This window comes from Somniosus microcephalus, chromosome 8 (genome assembly GCF_052327205.1).
Source record: "Somniosus microcephalus isolate GS21.2 chromosome 8, FLI_Smic_1.0, whole genome shotgun sequence".
NCBI classification, from domain to species: Eukaryota; Metazoa; Chordata; class Chondrichthyes; order Squaliformes; family Somniosidae; genus Somniosus; species Somniosus microcephalus.
In genome coordinates, this window is record NC_140994.1 from 156,084,137 (window position 1) to 156,103,419 (window position 19,283).

A 19,283-nucleotide genomic window follows, 5' to 3' on the forward strand; every position below is an offset into this window, starting at 1 on the left:
CTGCCAGGGTACTTGGCAGAAACATGCAAAATTTCCTTCTTGTGGTCACACACCAGCTGAACGTTAAGGGAGTGGAAGCCCTTGTGGTTGACAAAAATACCTGGATTGTGATGGGGTGCCTTAAGGGCGACATGTGTGCAGTCAACAAAGCCCTGCACCCTTGGAAAGCCTGCCAGATTAGCTAATCCAACCGCACACGCCGTGACACTTGTTTGATCCTTGGTGAAACGGATGTGATTGTGCGCGATGGCAAAGAGGGCATCGGTTAGCTGTGTGATGCAAGTATGTGCGGCCGCCTGGGAGATGCCGCTGATGTCTGCTGCTGATCCCTGGAATGAGCCTGAGGCAAAAAAGTTGAGCACGGTGGTGACTTTGATGGCCACTGGTAAGGGTTGTCCACCTGGTCCTCTGGCCTACAGGTCTTGTTGCAGCATTGTGCAGATGTCACCTATTACCTCTGGTGAAAATCGGAGCCGCCATTGGCACTGCTGCTCAGACATGTTGAGGTAGCTGACCCTGTGTCTGTAGACCCTGTTTGGGAGGTAGCTCTTGCACCAACGGGCTTCCATGCACTGGCCCCTTCTGGCCTGTGCATCTTCAGGTGGGTGAGCAGCAGCTTGGCGCTCCAGCTGTTGCTGCTGCTGCTGCTGTTGATGCTGCTATTGTTCCTGGTTCTGCTGCTGCCGCAGCTAGTGTTCATCCTCATCTAATGTCCAGAAGGGAAGGAAATAAATGGTTCCCATGCTTCTGGAATATGCCTCAGTTGAGGAAGCGCTCAGTGAAGGTGGCGAGAGGGGTTTCCCAGGAGGTCACACTGGAGATGGGTATCAGGCTCCAAACTTCCACAGCTGTGGTTATGCCTTCTAAAAGTTTCCCCAGACCTGAGACTACAAAGTACGATAGCAAAATACTGCAGATGTTGGAAATCCGATATAACAACAGAAAATGCTGGAAAAACTCAGCAGGTCAGGCAACATCCGTGGAGAGAAATTTGAGTTGACGTTTCGGGTCGAACCCTTCTTCAAAACTGGAAAGAAAAGAAAATAGATCGAAGGCAGGGCTACGATCGGACAAAAGAAGTGAAAGAAACAAAAGAAATAAATGAGACAATAAAAGGTATACGAAGCTAGATGAGATGGTAATAGGCTGAGATTAGGTGTGAAGTGTACTGGCAGGGCAAGAGATAGCTGCTAGGTGTGAGAGAGAAACAAAAGGAAATGGGGGGGAGGAAAGGAGTGGAAAAACTACAAGAAAAAATGTAATAGGGGCCGAGGTTATGATCTGAAATTGTTGAACTCGATATTAAGTCCGGAAGGCTGCAGAGTGCCTAATCGGAAGATGAGCTGCTGTTCCTTGAGTTTATGTTGAGCTTCCGTGGAACAATACAAGAGGCCAAGGACGGTGAGGTCCAAGTGGGAATGGAGCGGTGAATTAAAATGACAGGCGACCGGAAGCTCGGGGTCACCCTTACGGACTGAACGGAGGTGTTCTGCAAAGCGGTCACCCAATCTGCATTTGGTCTCCCCAATGTAGAGGAGACCGCATCGTGAGCAGCGAATGCAGTATACTAGATTGCGAGAATTACAAGTAAATCGCTGTTTCACCTGGAAGGGGTGTTTGGGGCCCTCGACAGTGGGAAGGGGGGAGGTATAGGGGCAGGTGTTACATCTCCTCCGCTTGCACGGGAAGGTGCCAGGTGAAGGGGAAGGGCTGTTTGGGGTGATAGAGGAGTGGACTAGGGTGTCTCGGAGGGAGTGGCCCCTACGGAATGCTGAAAGGGGAGGGGAGGGGAAGATACGTTTGGTGGTGGGATCACTTTGGAGGTAGCGGAAATGCCGGAGGATGATCCGTTAAATGTGGAGGCTGGTGGGGTGAAAGGTGAGGACAAGGGGAACCCTATCGTGGTTCCGGGAGGGAGGAGCAGGGGTGAGGGCAGAAGTGCGGGAGATAGAACTGACATGGTCGAGGGCAGTGTCAACCACGGTAGAGGGGAGCCCTCGGTTGCGGAAAAAGGAAGACATGTCTGAAGCACTGGTGTGGAAGGTAGCATCGTCGGAGCAGATAAGGCGGAGACGGAGAAACTGGGAGAATGAAATAGAGTCCTTACAGGAAGCCGGGTGGGAGGAAGTGTAGTCCAGGTAGCTGTGGGAGTCAGTGGGCTTGTAGTGAATATTGGTCGATAACCTATCCCCAGAGATGGAGACGGACTCAATATCGAGTTCAACAATTTCAGATCATAACCTCGGCCCCTATTACATTTTTTCTTGTAGTTTTTCCACTCCTTCCCCCCCCCTTTCCTGTTGTTTGTCTCTCACACCTGGCAGCTATCTCTTGCCCTGCCAGTACACTTCACACCTAATCTCAGCCTATTACCATCTCATCTAGCTTCGTATACCTTTTATTGTCTCGTTTAGATCTTTTGTTTCTTTCACTTCTTTTGTCCGATCGCAGCCCTGCCTTCGATCTATTTTCTTTTCTTTCCAGTTTTGAAGAAGGGTTCGACCCGAAACATCAACTCAAATTTCTCTCCACGGATGTTGCCTGACCTGCTGAGTTTTTCCAGCATTTTCTGTTGTTATTTCCTGAGACTACAAAGTCCTGCCACCTGCAAATGATGGCTGATCAAATCTCCTCTTTAATGGTTGAGCTGCAGCTGATAGTCAGCAATCCAATTGTGCTTCCGCCAGGTTTCACCTTCGTGTTTCAGAACAGGCATGTTGCACGTGGGAAAAGGGTTAAAATCGCTAAGGCCTTTCAAAAAAATCAAATCAAATCAAATCAACTTTTATTGTCATTATTAGTGCACAAGTGCAGTACAACGAAATGTAGGCTTGCGGCTCCCGAGAGTGTACAATTTGGATTAGGACACTTAAACATTTCAACATACATTTGTACATATATATTAGCATAAATATGACCATAATAAAGTGCATCGGCAGATGTGCAGGCTTTAGTGTTTATTTGTGGAGTTCAGTAGGATGACAGCCCTGGGAAAGAAGCTGTTCCTAAATCTGGTCGTACGGGTGCGAATGCATCTGTAGCGTCTTCCAGATGGTAGGAGGGCGAACAGACTGTGGCTGGGGTGGGTAGGGTCTTTGATGATGGACCGTGCCCTCCGTAGGCAGCGTTTCTGATATATATGTTCTATGGTCGGTAGCCGGGTGCCGGTAATGCATTGGGCAGTTTTGACTACCCGCTGCAGGGCTTTCCGGTCATGGGAGCTACAGCTGCCGTACCATACCGTGATACAGTTTGTCAGGATGCTCTCTATAGTGCAGCGGTAGAAGTTAGAGAGGATCGGGGGTGACAGATTACATCCCTTCAGCCTCCTCAAGAAATATAGGCGCTGCTGGGCCTTCTTCACCAGAGAGGAGGTGTTGAGGGACCAGGAGAGGTCTTCCGTGATGTGGACTCCGAGGAACTTAAAGCTTAAAAAAATGGCATTATAGAGGCAATTTAGTGCTTGTTAAGGGCCTTAACGGCCTATCCCACCTCTTGGAGGCGGGTCGGAGACGGGACCATTAGACACGAATTAATGAAAATTGCTTGGAGGCGGGATGGAGTTGGGGTTGGGCCCCCACGCCAGTTTTTGCAATTTCCCCACACGCTTCCAATCCCGCCTCCACAGCCCAATGAAAATCCTGCCCTTGCAATCTGGATTGTGAAGATCGCTTTCCAACCACCATTGAACTTGCTAGATAAGGCTTATTACATGTTACCATGCAATCTTGTGTACAGCAATTGTTTTTTATATATTTTACCTGGTTATAACCATGATTGTTACTGTTTCAGCCACATACATTAAAAAAAAGTTCTAATTTTCAGGGGAGATGTTATTGAAGACAAGCGATACATAACTGAAATGAAGCTTTATCCTTTTCCAAGATAGCTATTGTAATTGGTAATTATAACATTTGTGGATGCAGCTTCTAGGGCTGACTCCTTGTGTCATCGTTATCAGTCATTGTAATCATGTTAGCAACTGGCTGATTAATCCAGATAGAGATCCTATTTATTTAAATGTCAGGCTTCAGAGGAGTTGTCTGCTTACGATAGGTTGCTTTTTCAATCAGGTCTTCCAGAAGGTAATAAGTAAATATAAACATACACACCTATATTTAACCAAAAGAATATTCACCACTTTTTGTAACATGTTAGCTCCCCTACTGGCTAAGCGGGCAAATGCATTGCCATACACACCAGAAAGATGCCAATTTCAATCCCCAATTTATGTCATTAGGTGATCTCAGCTGGGATATCACTATGGAAATCACAATTGGCCACAACATCCCTGGGCTTGAGAGAAAAATCATTGTGTGTGTTTGTGCTGTGCGTGAGTGGGGTGATGTGGGTGGTGTGTGTGTGTGATGGTGGGTCAGCCACTGAGGCTTCATGATGGAGAATATTTACCATCAAATGAGTCTTCCAATCTTCACTTTTTAGGCTCATACATGAAGAAATGCTCTCTAACTATTTGAGGAGTCAAATCTGTGATACATCTGAGGATCCATCCTGTTCCCAATCATAAGAATCTCCGTATTGTATTTGTTTACAATAATTTGTCCCTATGCCTAGTACTGCAATAATTTAAAAACAGCTGCGAGGGCTGCTATCTCGGAGAGATTTCGACTGTCTTTGTGAATGAGAGAATACACAAACTCTGATTTTCACACTTAAGTGCAGGGGAAGTCAGTCTGCCTTCCGTTATGTCTTTGACTGAAAACCATTCCTCATTCGATCCAGATTGGTTGGCCAGACACCTCAGATTGTGATATGTTGACATATACAATTGTCACTGGAGAGGAGACACCATTGTTACCTCTAATGACAGAACCATCAGCCAAGTGCACACAGTGTCATCATTTGAATCTTTTGTTTAAAGCAGACACAAAATGTTACTGCCAGTCAGCATGATATGCAAGCCATCTCCTGTAATTGTGCCTGTTCTGGTTTCTGGCAGAAGCAAGCTGAATCATGGGATGAATATGAATGCTTTTCCCGTTTTATTTTTGGTCAACTTCACACTGCTTTTAATCTGCTGATGAATTCTTGCTTCTGTATAATCTTACTTTTTAATAAACCTATTTGATCATTTTTAGCATGAACTACCTGTTCCAGCAGCAAGGTGATCCCTGTCAGTTCAGAGAGATCTGGAGTAGATTAGCTGTATTATTTCCAGTTAATAACCCAAAAGTAGGAGGCTACAGACTTGTTACAACACTATCCCAAATTTTAGCATTAGCTAAAATTTTAGACCATAGACTGACCCATAGAAACAAACTTTTGCATTAAGCACAACCTAAAAGTATTTGGAAAAGGCCCAAATTATAACAGATGAATATCAGTGAAGATACATAAATAATGCCATTGACATGTTTCATGAACTGCAATGTTGTCTAGGGCATTATGTCAGCTCCCCAGGTTAGACTGGGGTTTATAAGACACAAATCCACTATGCGACTATAAATCTACATAGGTGTCATTCCTGTTGGCAATTAAAAATATAATTGCAAGGTCTATACTTGAGTTTAAAGTTCTGATTTTTCCATTACAGTGATGTGCATGTGATGCTAAAAATATATTTGGATAGAATATAATTATCATAAAGTGGCCTATTTCCCCTTCCCTAGCTCACCTGCATACTGAGACGTTCCATTTATTTTATTTTTTTCTTGACACCATAATGGAACACCTTTTCTTTCTTCTAAGACAGAATTGATTAATGAGGCTACCAATTAATTTTAGATAGACTACAGGGATAAGGGGTTGGGATAGTCAGGTCAAGAATCACTGAAGAGCAGCAATATAGAAAAGCGGGAATCTTCAAGAAGGCCTAGCTCAACATAATGGGCCAGAAATTCGTGAACGGGGCTTGCCGCGCGTGCAAGCCCCGTATATGCACTTACCCGATGCTCCTGCCGATCACCTCCAGGGACGCCTGGAATTGGTGTTTCAAAAAGAAGAATCCCGGGCAGCGTATGACGTCACGCCGCCCAGGAGTGCAGCCAGCGCGAAGCCTGGAGCGTGCAGTGCAAGTGAGACACGCCCCTTAAGGTCTCATTGTAGTAGGACACGCCCCCAATCTCTCCAAGCAGCTGCAGAGGACTTTGTAGTTACACAGCTGCAGGGAAAGTAAGTTATCTGCTATTTTATGAATGTTTTGTGAACTTTTATAAAATTTTAAAAACGTTTACATTATTTTGAAGAATCTGAAGTAGTTTTAAACAGAATTAAAGCAATTTAAAGACTTTTAAAAGCCCTAAAAGAATTTTTTTAATTCCATGTATTTATTTAGCAATGTCGTCGTCATACGTGTCTTCACACTGTTCCCTTTGGGGAACTGTATGAAGTGGTGGAAGGATTTATGGCCATGATTAACGCTCATTCCGTGACCGTAACCATCTTTGAACCAGCCATTAGGGCGGTTAGTCCTATGGCGGGAGGGTTTTACGGGCTCCCACAAGCTATACAAGGAGGGGGGGCCACCCACAACCACGGACGCAAATATCCCACTGGATGTCAACCCAGATTTTAGAGCCGGAGCTCCGACTCCACTTGCCGGGACTGTCTGGAGCGGGGTTCGAAACCCTACCCTGATCTGGCCCAGCGGCGGGGATCCTACCGCTATGCCAAAGGCCCAATCTGATTAGCAACGTGAAATGGCTGGAATGAGCACAATTCACGGCATTAAAAGAACTCACAATTGAACTGATGATGACCTCAGCAATCTCCTCAAGGAAGTGGAGGCGCAGCGCCTGCTCATCATTGGTAATGAGAAGTCAAAGGCGCTGCAAAAAGGGCAGATGATAGCTTGGTCTTTCAAGTGGCAGCATAGGGTTCCAGTCACGGGGAGGGAAAAGGCGCAGGAAATGTATGGGTGTCACCTTTTGTGCGGAGTGGGCCTTTTGCGTAGCAGTAAGCATCCCCGCCGCTGGGCCAGAAGGAGTAGGGTTTCGAACCCCACTCCAGACAGTCCCGGCAAGTGGAGTCGGAGCTCCAACTATAAATTCTGGGTGGACATCCAGCGGGATACTTGCGTCCGTGGGTGTGGGTGGCCCCCCCCGCCTCAGATGGGTTGTGGGAGCCCGTAAAACCCTCACGCCATAGGACTAACCACCCTAATGGCTGGTTCAAAGATGGTTACGGTCACGGAATGAGCGTTAATCACAGCCATAAATCCTTCCACCACTTCATACAGTTCCCCAAAGGGAACAGTGTGAGGATATGTACGACGATGACCTCTTGCGCAATGCACCTCCTTGGACCCTCAGTCGCAGATGCGAGGGGGCAAATCGTGCAATTGTTAAATTTTTCATTTTTTTTACATGTAAAATGTTGGCCCAGTAATTCCCTTCCAAATGTGCGAGTACGGTTAGGGTGCTTACGCGTCTGGCCGGAGGAAATGCCGGTTTTCAGCATGCACAGCGCATGCGGGGAAAACCGGCATTTCCTGTCCTCTGAACGAAGGGGTTCAGAGGCAGAACGCGTGCGCAGTAAAATTCGCCGCTTTCATTCATGATTTCAGTGAGGTCAAGTCCTTACAACTTACACATGAAAAAAGCATGGGTACAGTTGCTCCAGAGGCTGCGGAGGAAGATATTTCTTATCGTGGAGCTTCTGAAAGTATGTATGTCTGTATATATTCCTTTGCGTGTTATGTATATATTCCTTTACTTATGTGTATGAATGTATTATTTAATTATGACTTTCAGAGAAAGTAACTTATTGGAAAATCATAATTAAAAACATACATTCATACACATTAGTAAAGGAATATAAAACATACATACATATACGTAAAGGAATATATGCGGACATACAATTACTTATTACTGATGAAAAGTTTCTTTCTTAAAAGTGCTGGAAATGTTACATTACTCATTTTAGAACACTCATTTTCACATTCCATTCACACAGCCACAATTGCTCCTTCTACCTACCGTTCTGAAAACCCGTTTAAAAAAAAAATTTAAACTTTAAAACTTACTTAAAATTTCTTATAATAACTTCCCTCCCTTTCCCAAACAAAAATATTGCCTTTCAGAAGCTCCACGATAAAATATATCTTCCTCCGCAGCCTTGGAACAACTTTACACCTGCTTTTTTCAAGTGTAACTTGTAAGGACTTACCCTCACTGAATCCATGAATGAAATCTACGAAGTTCACTGCGCAAGCGCTGCCTGTGCAGTCGCACGCGCTGTGCCTATGAACCCCTTCGTTCCGAGGTCTGGAAATGCCGGCGTTCCCCGCATGCGCTGTTCATGCTGAACGCCGGCATTTCCAACGGCCAGATGCATGAGTACCCCGACCGTACTCACGCCTTTGGTCACGAATTTCTGGCCCAATAGTTCTGCTGAAAATGTATTTGACTCTGTAGTCCAAATCCATGCACAACAGTATGCCTTATGAAAATGCCACATCCATACTAGTGCCTACCCACACCAGCCAAGTGGTGTGCCCGGGCTATTAGTGTACTTGAAGTTCTTCACCTGGATTTTACACCCACTCCCATTCACATGCCCGCCACCTGCCCCCTCCTCCCCCCCACCCCTCCCCACCCCTACCACCCAACGAATTTTGATCTGGGGTCAGGTGTGTAGAATTGTTCAGGTATGTGTTTGGTTAAGTCTATGTTGTGTCGGTACCTTTCTACCTAGACACAATTTAGGACTCAGAACTCAGAGATTCAAACATGAAGTGCTTTATTCAGGAAGGAAACAAAGTTCTGGAAAGTTCCGAACAAAGAGAGCTAAACTTAACCAAGAGAACATCCAACCATTTATCTGCTGTGACAGCGCCACCACAGGTGGGAGGAGAACACACAATACATAACATATTCCTCCACTCTTAAATGAACGGTCCACATTATTCCTCAACAGGTAAGTTACTTTCAATGCACTCACTAACCAAGGGTAGAGGTAGACTGCCTCAAACCCTGGCTTTACCCTGGGGTTTATTCTGCCCCAGTCTTGTGGGTAAGTCACTAAGCCTACAGATCCAAGCATCTTGGAGGCCGCTGCTCCCTGACAGGATACCAGCGGTCATCGCTCGCTTCCACAGCAGTAGGCATTGACACAGGCCTGGATGGAGAAGGTGCCTGTGTCAGTCGAAAGTCAGGAGTTTGCACAGGTGGAACAGTCTCTATGACTTCCTGTGTTGGAGAAGAACACTGTGGCAAAGGATGCTGGTTTGTGGTATCATCCGTAAACAGTTCAGGCCAACCAGCCGTTGGAGCCTCTGTGGCTGTCTCTGCTCCTAGCAACAGTTGATCTGTGTGTCTTCTCCAGACGACGTCCTCGGCAGTCTCAACCGTGTAAGACACAGGGCCTGTCTGCGCGATCACCATAGCAGGAACCCATTTCGGTCCAGTGTTGTAGTTTTGAGCTAGGATGTGCTCTCCAGGGTGAAACCGTCTCTCCTTGGCTCTTTTCTCTCTCTTTTCAACTTGAGCTTGTTGTTGACAATGGACAACCTGTTCTGCCCTTGGAGGTTTGAGTAAGTCAAAACTTGTCCGCAACTGCCTCTTCATCATGAGCAAAGCGGGGAGAGTTTTGGTTGTGGCATGCGGCTCGTTCCTGTAGGACAACAGGAAGCTGTTCAGACGTTGGTGGATGGAGCCCTGACCTTGCGATGCCTTCAAGGTGTGCTTCAAAGTTTGCATGAACCTTTCTGCCAGGCCATTAGTAGAGGGATGATAGGGCGCAGACCTGATGTGTTGGACACCATTCACATGCAGGAAGGTTGCAAACTCCTGTGATACAAATTGTGGACCGTTGTCACTTACGAGTTGTTCCGGTGAGCCATAACGGCTGAACATCTCACCAAGTTTCTCAATTGTTTTCTCTGCCATGGTAGACCTCATCACAGCGACCTCCGGCCACTTGCTACGAGCGTCCACAACCACCATAAACATCTTCTCTTCGAATGGACCGGCGAAGTCCATATGTACTCGCTACCACACTTCTGCAGGCCAATCCCAGGGGTGTAGGGTTGCTAGCTGTGGAATATTCCGGACCCTTTGACATGGGGAACATGTTTTGGCTTTCTCCTCAATATTTCCATCAGGACCTGGCCACCAGAAGTAGCTTCTTGCCATTTCCTTCATCTGAACCATCCCACTGTGGCTTGTATGAAGTTCTTGCAGTATAGGTTCCCTCAGAGGTGGCGGAATGATGACACGGCGTCCCCAAAGAAGACAACCTGCCTGGACGGAGAGCTCATTTCTTTTTGAAACATAAGGTTTCAAACTAGGAGAATCTCCTATAGCTCTCCCTCGAATGACATCGTCCATTAGCTCAGACAGGACTGGATTGTTGCGGGTGTACCTTCGCACCTGAACTGCCGTGACAGGTGCTCCCTCCACTTGATTAAAGTAGAAGATGTCTATCTGATGAGGCTCTGGGGGAGTAACAGGCAAGGGTAGCCTCGAGAGACCCTCTGCGTTGCCGTGCAAGTCTGATTTGCGATATTTGATGTTGTATGCGTGTCCTGACAACAGTAAAGCCTACCTTTGCATCCTGCTTGCAGCAAGAGATGGAATTCCGGTGTGGAGCCTGAAGATTGAAGTCAATGGACGGTGGTCCGTCAGGAGTGTGAACCTTCTCCCAAACAGGTACTGATGAAATTTTCGAATTCCAAAAACGATTCCCAAGGCCTCGCGCTCAATCTGTGCATAGTTACTCTCGGCCTTGTTCAAGGTGCGTGATGCGAAGGCGATAGGTTTCTCTTCACCAGAAGGCATGATGTGGGATATGACTGCTCCCACACCATATGGTGATGCATCACATGCTAGCTGCACGGGTAGCTTTGGGTCGAAGTGTGTCAGGACCTCCGATTTCAGCAATGCTTTCTTTGCTTGGGCGAAAGCTTCGTTGCACAGTTCAGTCCATTTCCATGTTTTGCCTTGACATAGCAACTGATGTAACGGCTTCAGCAATGTTGCTAAGTCTGGAATAAACTTCCCATAGTAGTTAAGTAGCCCCAGAAATGAACGTAACTGGCTCACATTCTGGGGTGCTGGGGCCTCCACGATCGCCTTGGCCTTTGACGGCGCCTTATGTAGGCCAGTAGCGTCAATCACATGCCCCAGGTACTCAACTGAAGACTGAAAGAATTCACATTTGTCCTTATGAACTCTGAGTCCGTACTCTTTCAGTCGTTGTAGTGTCGCATCCAAGTTCAGAAGATGATCCTCCTCATTTGTCCCAGTGACAAGGATGTCGTCCAGGTAGCACTGAACTCCTGGCAGTCCACTCAATATCTGATCCATTGCCCTTTGGAACAGAGCAGAGGCCGACGTAATTCCAAATGGAAGGCGGCAGTACCTGTATAGCCCCTTGTGTGTCACAATTGTCAGCAGCTCCTTTGATTTGTCATCGACATGCATTTGTAGATAAGCCTGGCATAAGTCTATTTTGCTGAACTTTTGCCCTCCAGCCAGGCCCGTAAAAAGATCATCAATGAGGGGAAGAGGGTACTGTTCCACAAGCAGCACCGGGTTAATAGTCACTTTAAAATCCCCGCAGATTTGAACAGATCCATCCTTTTTCAGGACAGGAACAATGGGTGTGGCCCATTTGCTCATGCTCACAGGCTCCAGGACTCCATTCTCGACTAAGGCCTCCAAGTTAGCCTCAACTTTTGGCCTAATTGCATAGGGTACAGGTCGGGCTTTGTGAAACTTCGACTTGCTGTCAGGTTTAATGTCCAGTCTCACGCTAATCTTTTTCATGCTCCCAAGTTCCCCATTGAAGAGTTCTGCATGTTTGTTTAACACTGCAGTCAGACCTGACTCCCCTTTTGACATCATGCGGACTGCAGGCCAGTCCAGCGTGATTTTCTCTAGCCACACACGTCCCAGTAGCGATGGGTAATTTCCCTTTACCACATATAGTGGCAGTTTCGCAGTCTGTCCATTCAATTTAACTGTCACCTCAATGGCGCCTCTCATGGCCACAGGTTCGCCGGTATACGTCTTTAGCACAATGTTTGTTGGCTGAAGGGTAAGATGCTTTAGCATTTTGTTGTAGACAGTGTCTGAAACAAGGGACACAGCCGCGCCTGTGCCCACCTCCATCCGCACTGATTGTCCCTCCACCAGTGGTGATACCCAGTAGCCATTTGAACCAACTGCTACCATCAGTATGTGCACCTCTTCCTCCTCAGAGGTGTCGCTCCCCTCTGTTTTGATTGTTCCATCATACTGCACTGAATGAACACTCCTTTTCTTCTCTTGTCCAAATACAGACATTTTGTTTTCATGCTTCCCAGCTCTGTCTGTTCCTTTTTTACCTCTGCAGGCGCGTTCAATGTGACCCTTTTTGCCACAATTTCGGCATTCCAGCTCCATACACCAGCAGTCATTAGCGTGATGGCCCGTTTTCCCACAATGGTAACATGTGCCGTTCCGCGCACCTTTAGGCTCAGACGACACCTTGTGAACTCTCCCTGTTGAACTCAACTGGTGAGCCTCCTTTTCCGCCATCTCCATGGAGACACTAACTTCAATGGCCTTTTCAAGAATAAGGTTGTCCTCAGTAAGAAGGCACTTCTGTGTGGCTGCATTTTGCAGACCACACACAAGTCTGTCTCTAATGGTGTCATTCAGCACCTCCTTGAACTGGCAGTGTTCCGACAACCTTTTTAAAGCAGCAATAAACATCGTCACTGATTCTCCCTCCTCTTGATTCCGTTTGTGAAATCTAAATCTCTCAGCAATAACCAGAGGTTTTGGTGAAAAATGTGCTCCAAGAATTTCCACTAGTTGCTTATATGTTTTAGTTCCTGGCTTATCTGGCTGCACGAGGCTGCGAAGTAAATTGAATGTCTTTGGCCCCATTACACTCAAAAAGGTAGCCACGACCTTTTCGTTTGCCACCGCATTCGCCAATACAAAATAGTCAAAAAGTTCCGTATAAGCACTCCATTGCTCCACATTTTCATCAAAATCACCAATGTTTCCTAATATAGTAGCCATCTCACGTTTCAAATTAAAATTTCTGTTTACTCACTGCCGTAATGTTAATGTGATGCTGCAATCTCTGTTCCGAGTGTTTTGTAGTTGAAAACAAGAAAGTTCCCACAACGCAGATTCATCCGATCCTCGTCGCCACTTGTTGTGTCGGTACCTTTCTACCTAGACACAATTTAGGACTCAGAACTCAGAGATTCAAACATGAAGTGCTTTATTCAGGAAGGAAAGGAAGTTCTGGAAAGTTCCGAACAAAGAGAGCTAAACTTAACCAAGAGAACACCCAACCATTTATCTGCTGTGACAGCGCCACCACAGGTGGGAGGAGAACACACAATACATAACAGTCTACTCCTGTTCTTATCCTGTATACACAATGGTCAAGCCATGGGAATTTAATTTATATTCAGCAGACAACTTACAGGGAACCTGTTGTCAATTACTGTCGTGTTTATTTCTTTACAAATATTTTTTTTCTGGCAAAGCCTGCCCTTGTTCAAACTGTTGATGATAAAGTGCTCTCCTAAACAGAAGTTATTGGAGGATATGGACAGTAAATGATACAAAGTGCCAAGTTGTTTGGGCAGATGCTTTAATGGACACACTGTCTAATGTAAAATATTAAATCTTAAGCTAAAAAGACAAGGTTCTTGATGAGACTTTAGTGTAATTTTTAGCTGTTTTAAATCAATGGGAGGCTGAAGAAGTGAGAGTTTTAGATTGTGTTCATAAATCAGTGGAGAGGATTCCAACAGTGATTGTGTTAGTTAAAAGAAGCATATATCAGTATGTTCAAGGTGTTACCTGAAGTTGGAAAAGGACTGCTGACAAATCAAGAAGGAAGGAAACTGCAGAAGACTGTCTGAAGACGAACCCAAAGACCAGAAACTACATATTAGAGAAAGATACAACTGTTTCCATATTGCATTTAAACTGCTACCTGTCAACGATGTTTTTATATTGTTAAAGATATACACAAGCAGGAAGCGTTGATACATATCATTAAGTTGTTGATATGCTGTATTAAGTTGAACCCAAATAAAACTTTAATGCTGAAATTCTGAATTGTGTTCTGCTGTGTTAAAGAACATATTGTTACTGTAATTGCTAAACCAAGTTGTACATATGCGGTGTCAGAATCATCCTTTAATATTTTTGCAAAGCCAAGTTAAAGAAGCCCATGAAATTGAGTTTGGTGACATACATAACTCAAAAACAAACCAATTTGGACATCACAATAAGGCCCTAAACAGACACATAAGCCCCGATTTTAACTGGGGCTGGCGGTCATGCGGTCGGGGGGGTGGGGGGGCGGGGGCGGTGAGGCAGCCGGTAAGTGTCCTAACCTTGGCAGCTTGAGATCGGAGAGATTTTAACTCCTTGTTCTCATCTACATAGGCCCAGTCAGTCTCCCACCAAAATCAGCAGGAAGCAGCAGCTGGCCAGTGACAGGAGGCTGCCAGTGGGAACCCGAAGGAACAGTCCCAGGCACTCCGGTAAGTAGTTGGGATGGCACTCTGGAGGGCCTGAGAATCAGGGAGGAGAGGCCTGGGGCAACTGAAGCCTAAACTGCCCTGGTGGGGCTCGGAGAGGCACCTCAGTTCCACCTGGTCGCACAAGGAAAGTATAAAAAAGAAGAACATTTACTTTTTTGGGGCTCCTCACCTCAGCTCCCCTTCCTGCTATCTTGGCATGGTGGGGCTTTCCCACTCAGGCCTCTGCTAAATTAACAGTTAGATAACAATGTAAGAGCCCAATCTGCATATTTAAAGAAGGACCCGTCGGCTTCCTGTGGGTGTTTCTCTCGCCTGCTCAGAAGAGCAGGTTAAGATCACAACCTTCAGGACGACAGTGGGACCTTGGCATGCAAGTCCCACAGGTGACTTTAACTGCTAGCCTGTGTGGTATCAGCCGGGTGAGTAGGATTAAAATCACCCCTATAAATCTCAATTAATTATTCCTGCAAAAGGTTGTACTGCTTGAAAACAAGGAGGCAATGTGGACTTAATGGGATAAAGATTGATCTGGGCCCATTTTTGGGCCCAGACTCGGCACTGTGGAGGTAGCATGTGCCCGATGCAAGAGGCCCAAAGATGGATAGAAATTAGTTCTTGGACCTCACTCACTGGCAGCTCAGCCCACAGAAGATACCAATTTTGGGCCACCTTCGTTGCCAGCAATGGCCCTTAGGCAAGTCCTGGGGGGCAGTTGGGGGGGGTGGGGGCGGAGTTGGTGATTGCAACTCCTGTGGAGTTGTGGGAACACTCCTGCTCCTCCAGGCACCATAGGAATGTATTTTTCAACTACCTAGTAATTAATTGGCCAGAAGAGTTAGGTAAAGGGGATAAAGGAATGGAGTTCCTACATGTGTACAGGATACCTTTCTAACCCAGTATGCAAGAAGCCCAGCAAGGGAGGATTCACTACTGGATCTAGTAATGGGGAATGAACCAGAGCAGCTAAGAGAAGTAAAAGTAGGGGAATATCTAGGCAATAGTGACCATGATATAATATGCTTTAAGATAATAATTGAGAAGGACATTAGCATAACAAAGTCAGGATAATAGTTTGGAGAAAAGCAAATTTTAAGGGGTTTAGAATAGATCATTTGGAAAATAAAATGGACAACAATATTGGCAAACAATGATGTAGAACAGCAATGGGAAACATTTAAAATGGTGCTCAACAGGGGTGAAGGGTATCTATTCAGAGTGGCAAAAGGGGGAAAATGGGGTCGCACAAGTATCAGTGCTGGGACCACTGTTGTTCACAATATACATTAATGACTTAGACTTTGGAATCAATAAACACAAATCCTAAATTTGCTGGTGATACCAAATTGGGTGGGGGCGGAATAGTCAACACTAATGAGGGCTGCAACAAATTACAAGAAGACATTAATAAACTTACAGAATGGGCATATAATTGGCAAATTAATTTTAACACAGATATGTGTGAGGTTTTACATATTGGTAAGAATAATAAGGTCACATATTACTTGGAAAATATGAATCTAAATGGGGTAGAGGAGCAAAGGGATCTGGAAGTACAAATATACAAATCAGTAAAAGTAGCAACACAGGTTAATAAAGGCCTTAAAAAAAGCTAACAAAGCACTAGGATTTATTTCTAGAGAGAGTGAATTGAAAAGCAGAGAAGTTGGTTAAACTTGTATCGAACCTTGGTTAGACCACACTTGGAGTACTGCATACAGTTCTGGTTGCCATATTATAAAAATGATATAGAGGCACTGGAGAGGGAGCAAAAAAATTTACAAAGATGATACCAGAAATGCAAGATTATACCTATCAGGGAAGGATGACCAGGCTGTGTCTCTTTTTTCTTGTAAAGAGAAGGCTGAGGGGTGACCTAAAAGAGGTCTTTAAAACTATGAAAGGTTTTGATAGAGTAGACACAGAGATAATGTTTCCACTTGTGGGGAAGAGCAAAACTAGAGGCCATCAATATAAGATAGTCACCAAGAAATCCAATAGGGAATTCAGAAGAAGCTTCTTTACCCAGAGAGTGGTGGAACTTGCTACCACAGGAAGTGACTGAGGCGATTAGTATAGATGCATTTAAGGGGAGGCTAGATAAGCATAAGAGGAAGAAGGGAATAGAGGATTATGCTAATAGAGTTAGATGAGGAAGGATGGGAGGAAGCTCGAGTGGAGCATAAACACCGGCATGGACTGGTTGGGCCGAATGGTCTGTTTCTGTGCTGTATATCCTATTTAATCTTGTAAAACCAAACAGTGTCAAGTCCAAGTTATTGTAGTAGCAATTATAAGATTGTTCTTTCAGGTTCAAAGTGGTAAAACTTTCATTAAATTTCTTAGTTAAAAATGAACTAATTCTCCAATTAAAAGCATAACAAAACATTCATTTAAATAAAAATGACCGCTTGCTGCATGATGTAAAATAAAGAAATTGCCATATATCATTAGAAATATCTAAAGCATGTGGCCAAAAATTACAGCGCTCACAAATCTTCAAAGTTTTGAACACTATGCTTTAACCTTTTGTCCCTTCTTGAGCTTCGCTAAAAAAGTATAAACTTTCAAATGGATCTAGTATTATATCTTTAATTAGTGCCTTGATTTAAAAAAAAACCTCCTTTGCTGTAAAGTATTCACCAGAGAGAATATTGTGAAGTAAAGTCAATATCAAAGCTCAGTAACACACTGTTGAACTGAAATCACAGAAAGCAGCATGCTCAACAAAAGAAGCTTAACAGTGCTCCTTCATTTTTAATTTACATAATCCCAGAGATCAATGTGATCTTGAGACACAGAGGGCCCAAGGGATAGCGACATGTCTATATCTCAATAAAAGGCAGCATGTTCTTATTGATCTGAACCATGGAATTCTCTACTGAAAGGAAACGAAATAGACATTGTGATGTGTCCCTTTTGGCCCTCTTGAGACATGAGAAGATTAGAAATATTATGGACAAAACAGTGATCTTTTCTGCTCCTAATCCTTTTCTTTCCTGGAACAAAGTTAAACTCATCAATTTCTATAGCAAATCATATTACCAGCATGTAGGATTTTTTTTTTTATATTATGACTGCTAATCTTTCCTTTTTTCTCCCACTCAGTTTCCATTTAATTCTCCAATCTGTATAATGCTCATGACGTCATTCCAACATGGGGAGAGAGATACAAATTCAAGTTGTTTTGTTAGTTAACACAAAATTAGATTCCTATGTGCCTATTTTTCCTTTCTTTGTTCCTACTACTTTTGCATTCCTGCAACATAAACCATCAGCAAAAGGCTAGTTTGGTTTGGGATCACGACTGCTCCAAGGTGGCATTATATTCACTGACAGGAGGTAAATACTGCAGGGCGGTATGGTTAAGCATGTCATTTTTCTTCTACTCCTAAGATGGGATGCTCTTGTAGTAGGGATCCTGTACATTCTCCTGGCCAAAGAAGGCTTCAGAGCAGTAGTGATACCCGCCCTCCAGTATGCCTCAGAGACATGGACCATGCACAGCAGGCACCTCAAAGCACTGGAGAGGTACCACCAATGCTGCCTCCGCAAGATTCTGCAAATCCATTGGCAGGATAGGTGCACTACATAAGAACATAAGAAATAGGAGCAGGAGTAGGCCAATCGGCCCCTCGAGCCTGCTCCGCCATTCAATAAGATCATGGCTGATCTGATCCTAACCACCAATCTACTATCACAGAACCATCTCCTGAATCTAACAGAATTAGACACATGAAATAGGAGCAGCATCAGGCTACACGGCCCCTGGGCCCGCTCCGCTACCCACAGGGCCATGACCGATCCGAACCTAGACTCATGTCCAAATTCCTGCCCGCTCCCCATAACCCTTTATTCCCTTTACTTCTAGGAAACTGTCTATTTCTGTTTTAAATTTATGTAATGATGTAGCTTCTACAGCTTTTTGGGGCAGCATATTCCATGGACCCACCACCCTCTGAGTGAAGTAGTTCCTCCTCATCTCAGTTTTGAAAGAGCAGCCCCTTATTCTAAGACTATACCCCCTAGTTCTAGTTTCACCCATCATCGGGAACATCCTTCCCGCATCCACCCGATCCAACCCCTTCACAATCTTATATGTTTCAATAAGGTCGCCTCTCATTCTTCTGAACTCCAATGAGTAGAGTCCCAATCTACTCAACCTCTCCTCATATGTCCATCCCCTCATCCCCGGGATTAACCGAGTGAACCTTCTTTGTACTGACTCGAGAGCAAGTATGTCTTTTCTTAAGTATGGACACCAAAACTGTATGCAGTATTCCAGGTGGGGTTTCACCAATATCTTGTACAACTGAAGCAATACCTCCCTATTTTTATATTCTATCCCCCTAGCAATGAAAGCCAACATTCCATTGGCCTTCTTAATCACTTGCTGCACCTGCATACTAACCTTTTGAGTTTCGTGCACCAGGACCCGCAGATCCCTTTGTACTTCAGTACTTTCCAGTTTCTTGCCATTAAGATAATAACTTGCTCTACGGTTTTTCCTGCCAAAGTGCATAACCTCACACTTTCCAGTATTGTATTCCATCTGCCAAATCTCTGCCCACTTATTTAGCCTGTCTATGTCCCCTTGCAGGTTTTTTATGTCCTCCTCACTCTCTACTTTCCCTCCCATCTTAGTATCATCTGCAAACTTTGATATGTTACACTCGGTCCCCTCCTCCAAATCGTTAATATAGATTTTAAAGAGTTGGGGACCCAGCACTGACCCCTGTGGAACACCACTAGTTACTGATTGCCAGTCTGAGAATGAACCATTTATCCCAACTCTCTGCCTTCTGTTAGATAGCTAAGC

At 44.9% G+C, this 19,283-nt stretch overlaps 1 protein-coding gene across 1 annotated transcript in view; it reads left to right on the forward strand.

Moving 5' to 3' along the window:
* The window catches only part of LOC147113877 (uncharacterized), a 73,269-nt gene that overhangs the window by 26,102 nt on the left and 27,884 nt on the right, over nt 1-19,283 (forward strand). Inside the window, exon 4 of the mRNA XM_085996171.1 lies at nt 14,370-14,467. Within this exon, the coding sequence (XP_085852297.1) occupies nt 14,370-14,467 (98 nt within the window). The remainder of the gene's footprint in view (nt 1-14,369; nt 14,468-19,283) is intronic.